This window comes from Protobothrops mucrosquamatus, unplaced genomic scaffold, assembly GCF_001527695.2.
Source record: "Protobothrops mucrosquamatus isolate PMUCROS unplaced genomic scaffold, P.Mucros_1.0 scaffold429, whole genome shotgun sequence".
NCBI lineage: Eukaryota > Metazoa > Chordata > Lepidosauria > Squamata > Viperidae > Protobothrops > Protobothrops mucrosquamatus.
The window spans coordinates 684,245-702,522 of record NW_015386754.1 but is presented as its reverse complement, the minus strand read 5'-3'; the positions used below and the strand labels follow the sequence as shown (position 1 = coordinate 702,522).

General features: G+C 34.7%; 1 protein-coding gene across 1 annotated transcript in view; it reads right to left on the bottom strand.

Moving 5' to 3' along the window:
- Positions 1-18,278, bottom strand: part of LRP1B (LDL receptor related protein 1B) — a gene marked incomplete at its 3' end in the record, with an annotated part of 540,296 nt that overhangs the window by 202,398 nt on the left and 319,620 nt on the right. Inside the window, exons 9-10 of the mRNA XM_029284208.1 lie at positions 16,350-16,572; positions 11,242-11,413 (exon numbers count right to left, since the gene is read on the bottom strand). Of these exons, the coding sequence (XP_029140041.1) occupies positions 11,242-11,413; positions 16,350-16,572 (395 nt within the window). The remainder of the gene's footprint in view (positions 1-11,241; positions 11,414-16,349; positions 16,573-18,278) is intronic.

The window sequence follows — 18,278 nt, the reverse complement described above, 5'->3', positions numbered from 1 at the left end:
ATCTAAAATTATTTGGATGAAAAGCTAATGCATATATCCCTAAAGAAGAACCAGTTAGAAATAACCCTGGACTGTCAAATAGAAACACACAGGTACAAGGTTTTGGATTTAAAAAAATGAAAAAGTAAACAAAAAAATGTAGTCTTGTTCATTTTAATGAAGAAAAAAGGATATTCCTAGAGAGCTGCAATATTTAAATACAAATGTAAGCTTAGTTTTACCAGTAGCATCTAAGGAGGAGGAGGAGGAGGAGGAAGAGGGTCAGATGGGATTGCTGAAAGAGTACCTGAAGAGAAAAGAATAGCATCTGATTCAGAAGTGATTGCTGACCCAGACCTGGAATTAAATCTCAAAGATCTAATAACAGAATCTTGCCTGAGATAATCTGCTGCCCATCTACAACAAGGAATATGCCTTATTCTAAACCATGGAAAGAAGTATAGGGACTGTCAGCAGTTAAGGCACAAGCATAAAGGAAAGCTGCATGACAAGAAATGAAATCCTTGCAAATCCCCACCAACACCACAAAACATGGATTCTAAATGAACTACCAAAGGGCAAGAAAATCACAGGGCGTAAATAGATTTTCAAAACAAAGTCTGATGCCTATGGAAATGTTCAATGCCACAAAACTAGGACTACACACAAAAATCTAAAGAGAATTATAGCAACAAGTGCCAACCACCAAGTTCCGAAACGCTAGAGAGAAAAAAATGGTGTATATATATTTCAGAAATCCAAATATGAGTTAAATCCAGCAGCCGAAATACAATCTGACAAACTAAATCAAATGGTGCAGAACATGGATTTTTGAACAGGGAAACTTAAAGCCCTCTTTGCCGTGGGTCTAGGTTACCTGAGAAACTGCTTGCAGGATCCAGGAGAAGAGCCTTTTCTCATGCCCTTTGGAATATCATGCCTGAAAAAGCCTGAACATTTGGCTTTGCCAACTGGTTTGATATCCCAATGGGGGCATCCCACTCTGGAGGTGGCTGGTAGATTAGTAGAAGGACCCACCTCCACCTCATCTACGCATTGCTTCTTTTTAGCCACTTTAATATTCATTTTAATGTTTTAACTTTTAATACTCAATGTTTTGATGTTTAATCCTGTAATCATTTTATTTATGATATTGTAGGACACCCAGAGTCTTGGTAGGGAGATGGGTGGCATGCAAAATAAATAAGTAAATTATGGATTTCAATGGAACAAACATTCAAAAAACCTGGCTGTCTGCACAAACTATTGCTACAGATCAGAAAGGAGAGAAGCAGAGATATCATCATCATCAACAACATCAGCAATAACAACAACAAATATAATAACACCCAGAAGAAATGGACAAAAAGAAACACTAGTTTTATTTCCCTGTTGCAACTAAAAATAATTTGATAATTTGAAACTACACCGTTTTATTCATGTAGTGTTTTAAAAGAAAGAGAAAACAGTAGAGATTAACAAGATTTTAGAGCAAACATTAATACTCTGAGGATTAGGCAAACATTTCCTTTTTATTGTTGTTGTAAAGCAGGGGTATACAAAAGGTTAATCAGGATCTGTGGGTTGATTGCCAAGCGATTTGTGATAGAGATTGGCAAAGGTTTCCGATTCCCAATTGCCACATAGCAACACCAGCTAAAAACAAGGATTGAATTTTTATGTGAAAGGGCCTGAGATTTCGCTTCTAGCACTGATCAAAACTTCTGAATTTGTGCCCAGAAGTACTTTATACAGGTACCTTAATTCTCAGTGTATGATTGACTGCTTGAATCAATATTTTTATCTGTTTGATAGATTTCATAATTCTATTAAAAACAAGGAACTCTTAAAACACTGAAACCTGCACAATCCTGTTGTAATGGAATATTTCTATTTCAGAATATTGCTAAACTTGGAATATTGCTAAACTTGCTTGTTTAACTTTATTGTTTACTTTATTGTTAAACTTGCTTGTTTAACAAGCAACTTACTTTATTTTAATGTGATAGACTGATTATTTAGAACTCATAAAATTACGGATGGAATTGTTTCTCTTCCAAGAAATAATCATAATATCCAGTACAAGACATTTTGTGAAATAATCTTATTTTAACTAAATATAATAACATCACATACACACCAATTAAAAAAATGTTGTGACTATACTCATTCATAATAACAAGCAACACCAATAAAACATAATTCCACAGTTCTGCAATACCACTAAGAGACCACCCCAAATGATATAAAGGAGTACAAGATTTCAAATTCTTCAGAATGCCACAGAAATAATACGATAAGGTCATGGCATAAATACTCAAATAAAATAAAATAAATAGAAACTAGATAAATGATGCAGTATGTATTGACTTATGAATTCAGATATTGAGATCAGATTAACTGGAGCCTAGAATAATATAAGTGATTGCTGATAGTCTGGCTGAAAGGCTAGCTATTATTCTTGAAAAATCTTGGAATATCAGAAAATTAGGGTTGACAAAAGTCTCTTAAAAATAGAAGAGAAGGATGCTAAGGAAGAATAGACCAGTCAATCTATATAGAAGATTCTAGAGGAGATGATAAAACAATCAGTCCTAAGCAATATGTCATGGTTCCGATAGATGAAACTCTTCAAAGAACTTTGAGGCATTGTTTACCTTAAAGAATCTTTATTCAAGTTGTATGGCATCTGCAAGTACATAGTCAAAGCCAAAATCTGGATTCCTCTCCCCTTAGCACATAGTATCAAACACAATTCCCTACTCTAATTAACAGTCATAAATCACATTCTCCAATTAGTTTGAAATGCAGGCTTTCTCTCCTGTTCTCCAACCCTTCAAGCTCTGATTTCACACACTAGTACAATGTTGTTATGTATAAATAACTCCCATCACAATCCTCCTCCTTCCCCAGCATCACCTAATTCTAAAAGTAAAGCATAAGAAAGAAAAAGGCTGCATCTTCATATGTTGTCAAAGCAAGAACATTCAATGTTAGCAGCATTGACACAATATTATTAGAAGCTAGAATGGATTTATAAAGAACATGTATCATTTTTTTTAAAAAAAAATGCCTAATAGATTGAGGGAATATTAGGGACATAATATCTTGAATTATATTGGTAAAATACTTGACCAAAAACCTATGAGTGTTGCTTTCAAAATTGACAAAAAGAAACAATCTGATATAAGAATAGCTATTACATGCACAACGGATAAATGTAAACTGTTAAAAAGGGGTGTGTGAGTCCATCCTTTGCATAGAACTGCTGGAAAAAAAAGTAGTATCATACACAATACTTGTTTTGGAGAAAGAAAAGCAACACTCATTGGAATCCCTGATAGTGAAATTGCAATTCTTGGCTTCTACTACACTTGTATAATTGGTTTCCCTCTGCTTGCTGGGTGATGTCTAGAAGTACCATGGCTCAATACTATGCAAATGCTTTGAATGAGTGGCTGTGCTGTTAAAGTCATTGAAGCACCTGCGGTTTTTCCAAAGTTACATGAATGCTTTGCAAGGTGGTCCCAGTTGTCTTCATCAGTGAAATTAGTCATTATGCCTGCTGCTTACAGAGCAACTGCATGAATCTGGAAAAAGTAGCAAAGTTTCTCTGAGTAGCAAAGCACCTCTTCGAAGGATGTGCTCAACCTTACCATATAAAATTTGCATGTTAATTAAGTATGTGCCAGATGTCAAGTACTAAGGTAGACTGAGAACTGGCTTGAAAACAATGCTCAATAATCAAGCTATAGTGAAGATACCAAGGGAGATATAATGGAATTTGGCACTGGACTTGGTACTCATCAAGGTTTGTTTTTTTTAATTAGTTGGATGCAAGAAACAGAGAGAATGTTGATCTCAGATGATACAAAATTAGAGAGGGGGGATAGTTAATACTCTAGAAGACAGAAAAAAAATTCAAAATGATATTGATAATTTAGGGTTGCAGGCTAAAAAGGACAAAGGCAATTGAAATGTTCTTCAAAAGAAAGACATATCAAATGCTTAGAAATAGAAGTTGAAACACCTGCTTAATCTGTTTGAAAATCTATATCTATATAGATTTTCTATACCTAATTAACAAGACAAAAAAACCAAGCACAAACAGGAAGAAAAAAGGATAGAAAAAAATAAGCATAATTACCTAGAACAGAGGAGCTAGAAACAAGGGTAATAGCAAAGCATATTCACCAGCCAAAAATTGGGATTTTCAAACAACAAACTCGTGGAACAGGTGACTGATACTTTTGTGGTATGCAATACATGTTCCATGTATGTGCTTATGCCCAAAGAACATGCAAACTATACATGCATTAGATGTAAACTATGTAAACTAGTGGAGGAAAAAGTAAGGAACTTAGAGGCAACTCTAGCCAAACCCCAATCTACGAAAGAAAGCTCTACCCAAACTGAACCAATTAATGAACAAATAACTCCCAGAGGATTTGACCCTATTGATAAACCCTTGGAGGAAGTCAAATGGAGATATGTCACACATAGAAGGAAACACAATACTCAAAGAAGCAGCATACAACTAACCAACCCTTCTGCCCAATCCAACCCAACCAGAAACAGCCCCACTAAAACTGAGCAATCAATTTCTCCCCTTAGATAGAAACATGCAGACCCACAACCTCCACCTCAAAGAAAACATGCAGACGCCTAGCAAAGAAACAATTTCAAATATCCATAAAAAATCACCTCAAATATCCCTAAAAAAAGTCACATCAACAAACATACCAGAGATAAATAGAAAAGCACTCCAGACTGTAGCCCCCCAAAAAGGAAGGCAAGTGTTAGTAATAGGAGATTCTATCCTCAAAGGAACGGAATCATCCATCTGCAGACTGGACATACAATCCAGGGAGGTATGGTGTCTCTCTAGAGCAAAAATCAAAGATGTGGCTGAGAACCTAACCAAAATAATTAGGCCTACTGATTACTGCCCTTTCCTCCTCCTCCACATTGGGACGAACGACACAACAAAGAACCTGAGTACAATAGTGAGAGTTTACAAACAGCTAGGCAATAAAGTGAAGAAGCTAGGAGCACAAGTAGTGTTCTCATCCGTACTCCCAATGAAAGACCAACACCCATTGAGGGAAAAAAGAATTCTAGAAATAAATCATTGGCTAAAGGGTTGCTGTCACCAAGAAAACTTTGGTTTCCTGGATCATGGACTGCATTTCCTCCACGAAGGACTCCTGGCAAGGGATGGGCTGCACCTCACAAAAATAGGGAAAATTGTGCTTGAGCAGGGGGCTGAACTAGAAGGCCTCCAAGGTCCCTTCCAGCTCTATCCTATCCTATCCTATCCTATCCTATCCTATCCTATCCTATCCTATTAGAAACCTGGAGTTCTAAATGTTCACAAAATTATTATGATTGATCAGTGTGATGTAACTGCTAAAAAAATCAAATACAACTGTATAATGTATTAACTGAAGTGTAATTTCCAAATCAAATAAAATAACAAACAACTGGTTCCAACCAACTGTACATCTTTGCTCTTGGTGAATTAAGAAATGCTATGAACATCCTATGCAGATGGCTGAAGGCTATAAGCATCTTGATTGGGAACAGCAAACTTCAACTAAAACCTTGCAACACTGAATGGTTTGGGGTTTTGGTTCTAAGATTACGTCATCTCTGGTGGTGGGTAGGATTATACTATCCCAAACAGACCATATGTGCAATCTGGGGGGGGGGGTTGTCTCCCTGGACTCATAACTCCTGCTGGAGGAGCAGGCAGCAGCTGTGGCTATAGGGTCTTTGCATAACTTAGTATTCTGTGGCAGTTGTGCCCGTTTGTGGATCAAGGAGCCATACTAACAGTCATCCATGCCCTGGTCACCTCCTGATTAGACTATTACAATGTGCTTTAGATAGGACCACCTTAGAAGTATATTGAGAAACTTCAACTGTTGCAAAAATGTAGCAGCATGAATAATTATGTATGTCTGCAATGGTTACGAGTGTGTTTCTGGGTCCAATTCAAGGTCCTGGTGTTGACCTTTAAAGCCCTACATGGCTTGGGACTTTAGCCAGTCCCTCTCTTTCAGCCCAACCCAACTCACAGGGCAGTTGTTTTGGGGAAAACATATGGAGGAAGGTATGTGGATATATTCACCAGCTTGAGCTATTTGTAAAAAATAAGGCAATCAATCAATCAAATCTTTCAGATTTCATTTGCCTATCCTACCAGATCCAACAGAAAGGTATGTTATAAGTTCCTTCATCAAGGGAGCTACATTTGGTGAATTTTAGGTAGCAGGACATTTCCCGCATTGCTCACATTGTGGAATCTTCTTCCCTCACAGATGAAATTAGCTTCATTGCTCCTTAGCTTTTGAAGGTCCCTCATGATCTGGTTATGCCAGCAGGCATGGGGATCCCAAGGGACAGGTGAACTTGTGAGACGGCTCTGTTATTATTATCATCCAGCCATCTATTAGTCTCTTTTTATTACTTCTGCTTTTATAGTTTTTAATTTTTTTTAATAATGATCACATAATGGTTTCAGTTAATAATTGTTTTATATGTATTGCTTTAGAGGATTGCTGCAGGTTGCCCAGAGTCACATGGGTGACCATATAAATTTACAAATTTTAAATAAATAAATAAATAAATCCCAAAAATAAAGAGAGGAAGTTTCTCAAATCTTAATTTCTAAAGCATAATTTCTAAAGAAATATAATGAATGGGGATGAATGCATAACCTATTCCATGGGTTTCAGACATGAAAGAATCAAAGAAAACATTTCATCTGACATCAAATGTAACCTATCAATCTAGATAATAGGCAGAGACAAAACGAGCCTGGAAAATGAATTTCTGAGCAGCCAGTCAAGAGTGGGAAGGTTTACCCCTCAAGCACACTTTTAAAGGAGGAGGAGGCGTTTTCCTTGCCTTTTGTCTTTACTTTTCATGGGGAAAGTGGATGCGTAAATGCCAAACTGGCTCAAAACATGTAAGCAGAGCCTTTAGTTGGAGGTCTAGGTAAAATACAATAGTCTTGGGATTCGTGAAAGCTAAAAATGTGTTAGAGGTTCGGCTTTGTTCTAGGCAAAATTATTTGAATGTTGGTGCCTTTTGTTCCGTCTTTGTTCCAGGTAACTATGCATACATACCTGGCAGTGCTAATACCCTCAGAAGACATAGTTATTTTATTTTTGTCTTCTTGGCATCTCTTTAATTTTATAATTGTGTATACATAATAAAAGACTTGCATTCTTACTGCGACAGTGACTCATATTCTGAAAGGAAGGAAGCCATAGTACACATAAACAGGTTCTCCTTTTGGAGATGTGCAACAGCACATGAGGATTGTGAGGTAAGACTTAGGGATCCCCAGAAGGGCCAACAAACCATGTCCAGGTGAGCATGTATTTGCAAATGTCCTGTACTTCCAAATGATTCATTTTGAAACAGGCAAAATCGGTGTATTTTTTTCTCATATTTTTATTTAGATCTTTGCTCCTTAATCAAAACACAATACAAATTAAACAACGCTGGTCAAATATTTTATAGCTATCTCTCTAAATGTCAAATGTAATTTTGTCTGAAATGATATAGGATTTCCTGCCTGAGCAGGGGGTTGGACTAGAAGACCTCCAAGGTCCCTTTGAATTCTATTCTATTCTATTCTATTCTATTCTATTCTATTCTATTCTATTCTATTCTAAATGAACTTTTAAGTATGCCACAATTTCCCCCCTCCCCCGCCTCTACTATGCTTAGTAGGTGCCCTATGTTCTTAAAACATGCATCCAGGCCCCTTTGAAATAAATGTTTAAGGCCAGGAATGGGAGACTGTAGAAAGAAGTCTCTTTTATGAGAAACCAGAGAAAACAGCTTCCTCTAAGAGACACATATAATTTGCATTTTACATACAGTAATTTTAAGTGTTGCTATTTAATTTAAGTGTTGCTACGAAAAGAGGAGAGGAGACAAACAGCACACATTAAGAGGAATGTATTAATATTTTGACGAGAATGTTGTACTGGAAGCCAGTGTAGATTCATTATTCCAAACTATTACCAGGTATTCTTAATAACACATTTAAATATATACTAGTACTATTAAATTTAACTTCCTTATATTTTTTTCTATGAAATGTTTGGAGAGAGTTTCAACAAGGAAAAAAAAAACACAAAAAACTGTGTTACTGTATAAAAATCATATGAAAGTGTCCAAACAGGAAAAAAATACAAAAATGAACACACACAAACATACACACACACACACACACAATTTTCATTGTTATAATCGAAAAGTAAAGATAGTAAAGTAAAGCTAAAGAAAGAAAATGTTTATCTTTTTATGATTAGGGCTGAGGTATATAAAATGCAGAACAATAAGTAAAAGTATATTTTCCCTGGGAATTCTGAAAGATCAAATAGAGGTCTGACCAAATAAAGACAAAACAGGTTATAGCATAATCTGTTCTATAATGTATACTGCATAAACTATTGATTGTAGTAATTCTAGCATTATATCTATTGTTTTCAATAAACAATAGTCTTATCCAGCTGTAATAAGAAAAAGTTGTATCTAGGTAGCTCAAATAAGACACATGTATGGAAGCTTGTTTCTGCAGAGGAACTTATCTTTATTGATGAGATGAACATTTATTGAAGCAGTGCCAAGAGACCTGCTGTTGAAATGCGCTCAGAAAAGTAGAACACATCTTCCTTCAGAATAGCTGTTCTAGCCATTTAATTTTTCCTATGCTTCCTTTGGGAGGCCTATATAGTGGTTTTGAAGACTGCTCCAAACTGGGTGTCCATGCATGTATATATAAACATTATTTCTCTTTTTTTGAGAGCAAGCATCAGAATTTCATTTTAATGTGTGCCATTGTGTACGCAGAAAAGAGACTGTAAATCTTATCTTGTCTTGTCTCGTCTCATCTCACCTCACCTCGCCTCATCTCATCTTTTCTTATTTTATCTCACCTTACCTTACCTTGGAAACTAACCAAAGAGAGAAGCAACCTAGAACTAAGGAGAAACTTCCTGACAGTTAGAACAATTAATCAGTGGAACAACCTGCCTCCAGAAGCGGTGAATGCTCCAACACTGGAAGTTTTTAAGAAGAGACTGGACAGCCATTTGTTCTGCTTGAGCAGGGGGTTGGACTACATGACCTCCAAAGTCCCTTCCATCATCATCATCATCATCATCATCATCATCATCATCATCATCATCATCATCATCGTCTTCTATTATTATTATTATTATTATTATTATTATTATTATTATTATTATTATTATTATTATTATTATTATTATTATTATTATTATTATTATTATTATTACCTTAACCTTAATCTCATCTGTGCATGTGTATATACATATTTCTCATTGCTCACTTGCTTTTTCTCTAATTGGATAATGTAATGGTTTGTAACGAAACCAGCCTCTTCATAAAAATGGCATATTAGTAGTCATTCATGATTCTTACTTGTGCAATTATTCACATCTAATTATTCACAGCGATTCTTCTTTTTTGTCCATTTCTTTGTGTTCGTTTATTGAAAGTTACACAGCATACAGCCCTTTCGAGGTTAATAAGTTATAGTAAATGTGTCACAAAAATAACAGTACATTTATTCTCTACTTCTTTATGATCAGCATAACTTATCTCTACTCTGGCATTTTCTCCATTTGAAGGTGAACAAGGCAGTAGTGAAAAGATCTAGTGGCCATTAAGGAGGTAATTTTTGAAAAGTCACATATTTATCCTTAGCAGCATGCTACATTTGCAAACTTGTAACCATGGAAAACATACTTACAAGCCGTTTAAGTGTCTCATTGTTGCTATTAATTTCATTCTGTAAAGTTTATTTTCAACTATTGTGGATATTCTAGTATAAAGTGACTTTGACTCAGTCATCTCATTGTATATATTAATGTGACTATTATTAACAGATTTGCCCCATGCTACTTTAGCTGGGCAAAATTTAAGTAGTATCAAATTATACAATAATAGTCTAATGGAAATCTGAATTATTAAAGAAAAATTGTAGATGAGTTCTGTGCTGTGTACACCTCTTTATGGTACAAAAACTGTCATGCAAAATCACTCATAACTGCCAGTTGAAATCAATGATACTTTTCTTTAACTTTTTGTAATGCTAGTATTCCTTAAAAAAAAAGGTGAAGGCCCCATTATTTACTTTCTCACAAAATACTGAAAAACTTCAAAGTATCTTCCCTTAAGAAATTGCTATATAGATTGCATGAAGAAATATAATGCAAAGCCAGAACTGACAAGACAGCAACAGGCAGCAAAAAACACCTCTGTAAAGAAGCTGTAGAAAGAGTGGACCACCTAGTTAGCTGCTGCAAGAAGATCACATAGACTGACTACAGACAAAACAACAACAATGGTACATTGAATATATGCAAAAAATATCACTTGCCTCCCAGCAAGAACTGGGGGACCACAAAATAGACAAAATAATAGAGCACGAAGAAGCTAAGTGACCTGGAACTTAAGAATTCAAACAGAAAAGTATCTGCCACATAACACTCCAGACTTAATAACTGTCGATAAGAGAGATAAAAAAGTCTGAATATTGGATGCAGCAGTACCTGGAGATAGCAGAATAGTAAAGAAAAAACTGGAGAAAAATCACAAAATAGAAAGATCTGAAAGTAGAAATAGAATGGCTGTGGCAAAAGAAAGCAAATGTAGTAATAGTAGTAATAGGTGCCTTGGGGGCAATCCTAAAAAAGATGGAACACCATATGAACACCATCAATACCAACAAAATAATTATCAATCAATTTCAAAAAGCTTTATTTGGAAGAGCTTACATCCTGTGATGATACCTTTACCACTATCAAACAACAACATATGCCTATCTCAGGTATTTGGGAAGGACTCAATTAGTGGATAAAAATGCCAAATCTAAATATCTGACTGATTATATGACCAACTGTAATAATAAATGTCTAATTTAAAACTCAAATCTTTATTTCAATTATAATGCATATGAACATATGAAATTACAAGCTTGTTGAAGAAATGAAAGAATCTAATTCACTCACTCAGTCACCAAGACATACATAATATTATTAATACAAAATTGGATGAACCATTGTGATTTAATCTTTTCATTAAACCCTATAAAATTCATATCTTCACTGAAGAGCAAATATGTTGAACTTCATTAAACCCAAAGTTAACATCCTAATCGTAAATAACAAACAGAGCATTAAATGATTACAATTAAGATTTCTGGCTGCCTACCTGTTGGCTGTGTTCTCTTGTGGTAAACAAGGATATCTTTAGCATTTTCAAGTTTCATTAAAAACTTCGTATCTCTGCTGTTAAATCTGTTAATTTGTATGACACTGAAGTTGTCTGAATTTGTTCCATACAAATAGTCTTCAAATATTGCTAAACCATACAGATGAGTGACCTGAGGGAAAAAATGCACACACATAAATATATACATATATAATTATCCAATTTTACTAGTTTGTTTTACTTGTCTAGTGATGTAGGTTGTATATCAAGATTAATAACAGAAGTCATAACTAGGATGTGACTATTGGCTAATGAGAAACTCATTAAAACAGAAAGCAGAAATGGATTTTGCTTTTTTTTTCATTTGAACAATATGCATTTATTTTAAGAAGCTTTGGAATGAAAAATAACATTTGCCATTCTTATAATAAATACCACAAGCCAGAATTCTTGGATTCTCGTTTTTTGTACCAAGTGTTTCCAATCCAGACTACAAGGATGAAAGTCTGACAATTATGTTTTTAAAAGGGTAGAAAAGTAGCAATATTCTGACTGAAAGGATATAGAGATACAATAAGCTAAATTTGGGAAGTATTGCACAATTTTATGCCCCAATTAGGGGTGTATGGATTGGATCTTTATTCTTCAGCAGATCAATGAGAACTTTATGAATGTAAGAATAGAAATCTGTTCTATGTCCACTGATTTATAAAAAGAGTATGATGAAGTGAATAGTTTTAATTATGGAATATTTTGTATGACTATGAAATTGAAGCTTAGTTACTGAATGGCTGGCAACTAGTGGTATAAAGGGAAATAAAAGGATGCATAATAATAAATGAAATGCTTAGTGAATATTTCAGCATTGAGCAGGAAGTAAACAAGGATGTATACTGTCCCTTTCATTGTTTCATGTATTTATGAACAAATGGGTAAGACATGTTTGTGTTAATGTAAGAGTTATGTGGGTTAGGGGATATGGATATGTGTATAGTTCTGTGTGAGGTATGATGCTTAAGAGCAATAATGTGAATGTCCAAGTACTTTTGTCTATATTGTTGGCTAAAAATCCAAATGATCTGAGTGAATGTGAGATACTTTTTCCTATTCTGCTCATATGAAGTGAGAACGGAGAAATATAAAAGGAAGTTAAATGCAGTTGGAATTAATTACTTAAGAAGAGTAGGTGGTAAAACAATAAAAAGATCAAGAATTAATGGGTAATGGATGAATATGGATCAGATATAACAGCAAATGATCAAAATAAAGGTTATGATTATGTGGTTTAATCAAGTAGAGAAAATGAATGACAAATTACAAAACAAATAGATAAAGAAAGCATCAACAGGTGGAAAGATGGATGAAAGAAAAAAGTTGGGGTTGGATAAAGTTGATCAGAATCTCAGATAGGAGCAAATGAGATGTTGAAAATCAAGATGAAATACTGGTGGATAGATCTGATAGGGGCAAGGATTATTATTTACTATTTCTTACTCCTTTCCTGTGCACTGATAATCTTGCTTACCCCAAAAAGGAATGCAAATGAGAAATGAAAGCAGTTCAGGATCCAGCTGTATGTTTAAATTAATTTGTGGATAGAGGTACTGTATTTCGAACATAAAATCATACAATTGTTTAATATCCCATTTAGGTCACCCTTGATAGTTGACTGTGTATGTTCTGCCTGAACATTTGTAGTATTCCAGTGTTCATCTTCTCCTTCATCAGTTGCTTTTTTAAAAAAAACAAATTTTATTGTTTTTTTTTCATTTTACAAACAAGTGCTTAAGAATCAATGTGATGGTAGGGCAATCAATTGTCCACAAACAAAGTCATATTCATAAAGTTCAGATTAAATCGTTAAAAACCCCCTCTCTTTTCCCTCTAGTAGCATATTATATTCAAATTAATATATTTCAATACAACTAAGACAGTCATAACAATCCTCAATAACCTTTCATCAAAATAAATCCACAAATCCAAATCCTGTGTTGACCTTAACTATTTCAAATGCTATATTTCATATTTCTAATCTAAATGCATAATTAACACTTCAGGTGTCTCCCCATTGCCTTTTTCCTTAACATATTCAATAAACATTAATTAGTATCATTTCTTCTTTTATCTTATTCTTCTTGCATTACAAAGTAGCTATCATTTCTAATAAAAAAATATTAGTTCAAAACAGAAAAGAAAAAAAGAACAAAAAATCAGAAACAAAGTCAAAACCAAGAAAAAAGAAAAAAGAAAAATACCTTACTATTTCTATTATATTTTATAATCTATCAATATCAAATTCCTTTAACCTCCTCCCAAAATTACTATATCCAAAATATATTAATACATAAACAAACCTCTTATTAAATTCAAACCTTTAATTAATTTTTATTCAATCTAACGTCTTATTTAACTGTCTTAAGCCATAAATCAGTGCATATCTAATAAGCCTTTTAAACCCGTTACATGAAGCCTTAAGTCACACTCTTAAATCTTATTCTAGCTTTCCTTTTATGCCAAACAGCTTTCCATAACAATGCCTCTATATCAATGAACAAGTCACTTTTTATGCCTTGTGGTGTCCTTTGTATCAAACAGAAACATCCCCTTTTCTGTTTTAGAGACCTAGTTCCTTTGTAAGTAATCCCTTGTTGTTTTAAAGAGTCAAATCTCCACGTTTGAAACTGTTGAATAGCAGGCTCAGTTATGTCCAACTTTGTAGATAATAGTTGCTTATCCAAATTACCATAATACTCAGTTCGTTGAGCTTGTCTGTCCATTTCTGTTGGTTTTAGAGTTGTAGGTGGTTTAATTACAGTCCTTTTTGGTTCCTTGGTGATCTCATCAGCATGCATGTGAAGTAAAATAGAATCTTCTTTACCCTTGGTTAGTCCCGCTTCTGTTGTTTTTTGGTCTATAGAATGCTCAAATAAAGTCTGAGGGTCAATTTGTAAGTTCAAAGCAGGATTTCTGTTTTTTATTTCCATAGTAAATTCTTTTATTTGCAAACATATTTCATCAGTAGCTTCATAAAGTTTTTCCAGTATGAGCTTATAGTCAAGTTGAACATAGGATTGCTCCATTTCAAAAATAATTAGGAACAGTCTGTATCATTTAGTAGAGGCTGTGTTCAAGGAACATTTAATCAGTATCCACCCCCACCAGTACAGCTGTTAATTTTCTTTGTATTTTTCCTTTTATGGTAATCTGAAGGTCAAAGTCACTCTCACCATCAGAAAAAAGAGAGAGTTGCAATTTTAACTTTTTCCACAAGGTGTCATCAGTACAATGTAAAATCTTCTCCCAGAGACCAGGAATCTCATAAACAAGATCAGGAAACACAGAAAAAAAGGAGAATTCAAGTCCAATAGCAGATTCAATATTAAAAAAAAAAAATTCTAAGACCCCAAAGTGAATTAAAAAAAATAGAAAAAAATCACTTTAAATTAATTCAGTCCATTTAAGCTTCTTTTTCCCACACTCACAAACACCGCCTTCTTAGAGCAGGGAAATCATTTCAAAGGTGCTTTTTACAGGCACAAAAGAAAAAGGAAAACCAAGAGAGGGAGAAAAAAAAAGTCTCACCCAGCTCAGCCACGGTGGTTCCTGTGCTTAGATGTTCTTCTGACTTCTGGTGAACGGCCATTTTAGTGGCCGGACTTTCCACCGTCGGCCCAAAGGAGCAAGCTCGGGCCGTGGAAGAAGCTGCCGCTCTCCCACGGACAACGAGGACCTCCTCAGTGGTAGCCACCCCTCCAAGGCGGCTTTTCAACCTGATTAAGGGTCTACCGGCAGCGGAAACTCAGCTGGGGAGGAGAGGAGTCTCCTCACACAGCTGCGAGCGCTGCAATCCGGAACCGAAAGTCCTTCATCAGTTGCTTTTATTCTCAACATGTTTTTAATGTAATCAATGTTTTATTTACAGTATTTTATGTGTTTATTTACAGAACATTGATGACTGCCTATCTCATATAGTAATTCTAAGTATCTCACAACAATCCATAAAAAGCATAATTAAAAAGAAATGCATAAGCAACAGACCAACAATCCTTACAGCTGAAACCCACCCTAGTCCAGAGCATGGGAAACAGCCTGGTCTTCATAGACTTCCCAAGGGACAGGTGGGAGGTTGTTCCAATGGGTTTGGGGTAGCCACCAAGGAGATTCACTTCCAATGACCTGCCTCATAGCAACACCTAAGGGAAGGAATATGGAATGCACCATCCTATCTAACCTAGTAGAGTAGGCAAATAACCTGGCCCTGTGCTATTTAAAGGTGATAACCAGCATATTGAATTGCACCAAAAAAGCAGTTGGGAGCCAGTACAGCTCATGCAGTAGTGGTGCTACTCAAATGCACCCAAAATTGGATGTCCCGCTGCATTGTGAACCAGTTGCAGCTCCTGGATGCTCTTCGAGGGCTGCCCTATGTAGAGAGCATTGTAGTAGGTGGTGACTAATTGTCCTAATATTAAACTGAAAATCATATTCCTGTTAATTTAAAACTAGTATCCTGCAGACGACTATGTATTAGATGTGGTTTTCTTCCATTTGACAATTCTTCAGGAACTTGAAAACTACTACCAATCACCAATAAAATGTTTCCAATTGTAATTAAAACCAGTTGCCTTTATCTTTCTTCAAATAGGTAAGTTTCTAATCTCCTGGTCATCTTTGTTTCTCTTATCTCAATCTATTCTATCTTATTCAAATATTGAGCCTCTTATTTAAATTCTAATAGAGAGAAAGGTGAGTGAATCCCTTTTCATTAGCATACTTGTCCATGAGCTGATTGACCCTGTTCTTTTTGAAGTTAAGCAATAATCTACTCTTTTGAATATAATATAATACAGAAAAAGAAGGCTCATTATTAATTTGACATGATAGGTTTTTTCTTTAAAAAAATAGTGTTTCCTTGAAAGATCTTTCCATATTTGAAAAAACAAGATTGTATATAGAAAGAGAGAGAGAAAGAGAAAAAAAAATAAACAATGCACAGTATTTTGGATTTGTACAATCTTGGTGTGGTTCAAAAATGTGCATTATTTAGATTTTCGCATACCTTCAGAAACCACAACAGATTTTAACAGGCAACATTAAGAGATACTTACCAGTTGGCCTTCAATTATAGTTTGCCTGTTACGTCCTTGGTAGTCAACCACTCCTAGAAAGTCAAGGTAGACATCAATCCAGTAAACGTATTTGTTGACAAGGTCAAGTGTAAGAGCAGTCGGCTGCTCTATTTTAGATATTACTATCCTTGTTCTGTTCATGCCATCCATATCACATCTCTCAATTTTAGCAACATTTCCATAATCTGTAAAGAAGAGCTTTCTGTAACGAGAAATTTCAGACACATTTTAATAATTATGCACATTTAATAGCAAGGACATAAAATGCAATCTGTAACAAAAAAGTTGTGTCTNTTCTTGCAGACATTTCATTACCAAACTAGGTGACATTATCATCATTGCTGCATCATGTCCTGTGCACTGATGGTGTTAACCTAGCTTGGTAATGAAATGTCTGCAGGAATACCACCAAATTCAGAGAGCATCAAGGACCCCACCATTCAACCTTGAGCTACAAATAGTCTCTTTTATTGGAACGTTCATCTTCATCTGGTAGAGTAACTGTAAAGAAAATGTCTATCTATAAACCAAATCATATAAGTAATAAATACAGGTAATAATAATCAATCATTTTTTTAAAAAAAACAAACAAGCAATGGTATTCATAAGGGAAGGAAGGAATATTTTAATTACATATACAGAAGACATATTTCAGACCATGATGCTTCATTTGGGGAGGGGGGGTATCAAATGCCTATTTTTCCCCTTTTATCAAGGATATCCAGAACATAATAATCCATGTATGTTTTTGTGAAGATAGTTTTCAATAGCCTGAAGCAACACATTAGAGAAATAATTAAGCAAATGGAAAGTAAATGTGAGGTATTGACAAAAAACACATAGAAATAACCCAGACTTCATGACTAACTCATTTATCCCAAAGCGTATCATTTTGTGAAAGGTAAATTATTGACAGATAAGTGTTATCCATTTTAAAAAGAGAGCGAAAAAAAATGTTCCAGTGCATTTATCTGTCCATATATTTGACTCGCTGATTACATTTAGTGTAAAACTAATAGGAATCTCTGAAACCACCAAAGCTTCTAAGCCTGATATTTGATTAGCAAATAGTGTGTTTAGTAAATCACAAATCAATTTCAATTAACCTGACAATATTTTAACAAGATTAATTTCCCATGGGATTAAATTACATTTGTAAATGGAAGCCCATCCCACCATGGCTCTAATGCTAAGGGGGAAAAGCATCTGTTTTCTGGAGACTAAATTTTAAACATTGCTTAGAAAACTAATAAGATTATTTTCTAGACTTGGTAAAATTATTTAAGTTCTCTCTCTCTCTCTCTCTCTCTCTCTCTCTCTCTCTCTCTCTCTCTCTCTCTCTCTCTCTCTCTCTCTCTCTGTGTGTGTGTGTGTGTGTGTAAGTGTGTGTGTGTGTGTGTGTGTGTGTTTGGGTAGCACAGAAAAAATCAAGACAATGTACAAATGTGTAAGATTTGGCTACTCTAATTGGTGGCTGGGTTTATCCATCACACTAAGCCATGTATAATTTAAATAATGACATTGACCATTAAACTATTGGCTGAATTCCTAAAACATGCTAAGCATGTTTATATATAAATATTGCTCTAAGCCAGTTAAGCTACAGACACCATATTACTCATTAATGGTAAGAAACTAATAAAGCTAAACATTTTTATCTACTGCTATATCAATTAGAGAGTACATCATTATATTTAGTGTCAAGCAATTATAATAATAATAATAATAATAATAATAATAATAATAATAATAATAATAATAATAATAATAATAATAATAATAATAATAATAATAATAATAATAAAGTTGGAAGGGACCTTGGAGGTCATCGAGTCCAACCCCCTGCCCAGGCAGGAACCCTACACCATTTCAGACAAACGGCTGTCCAGTCTCTTCTTAAAAACTTCC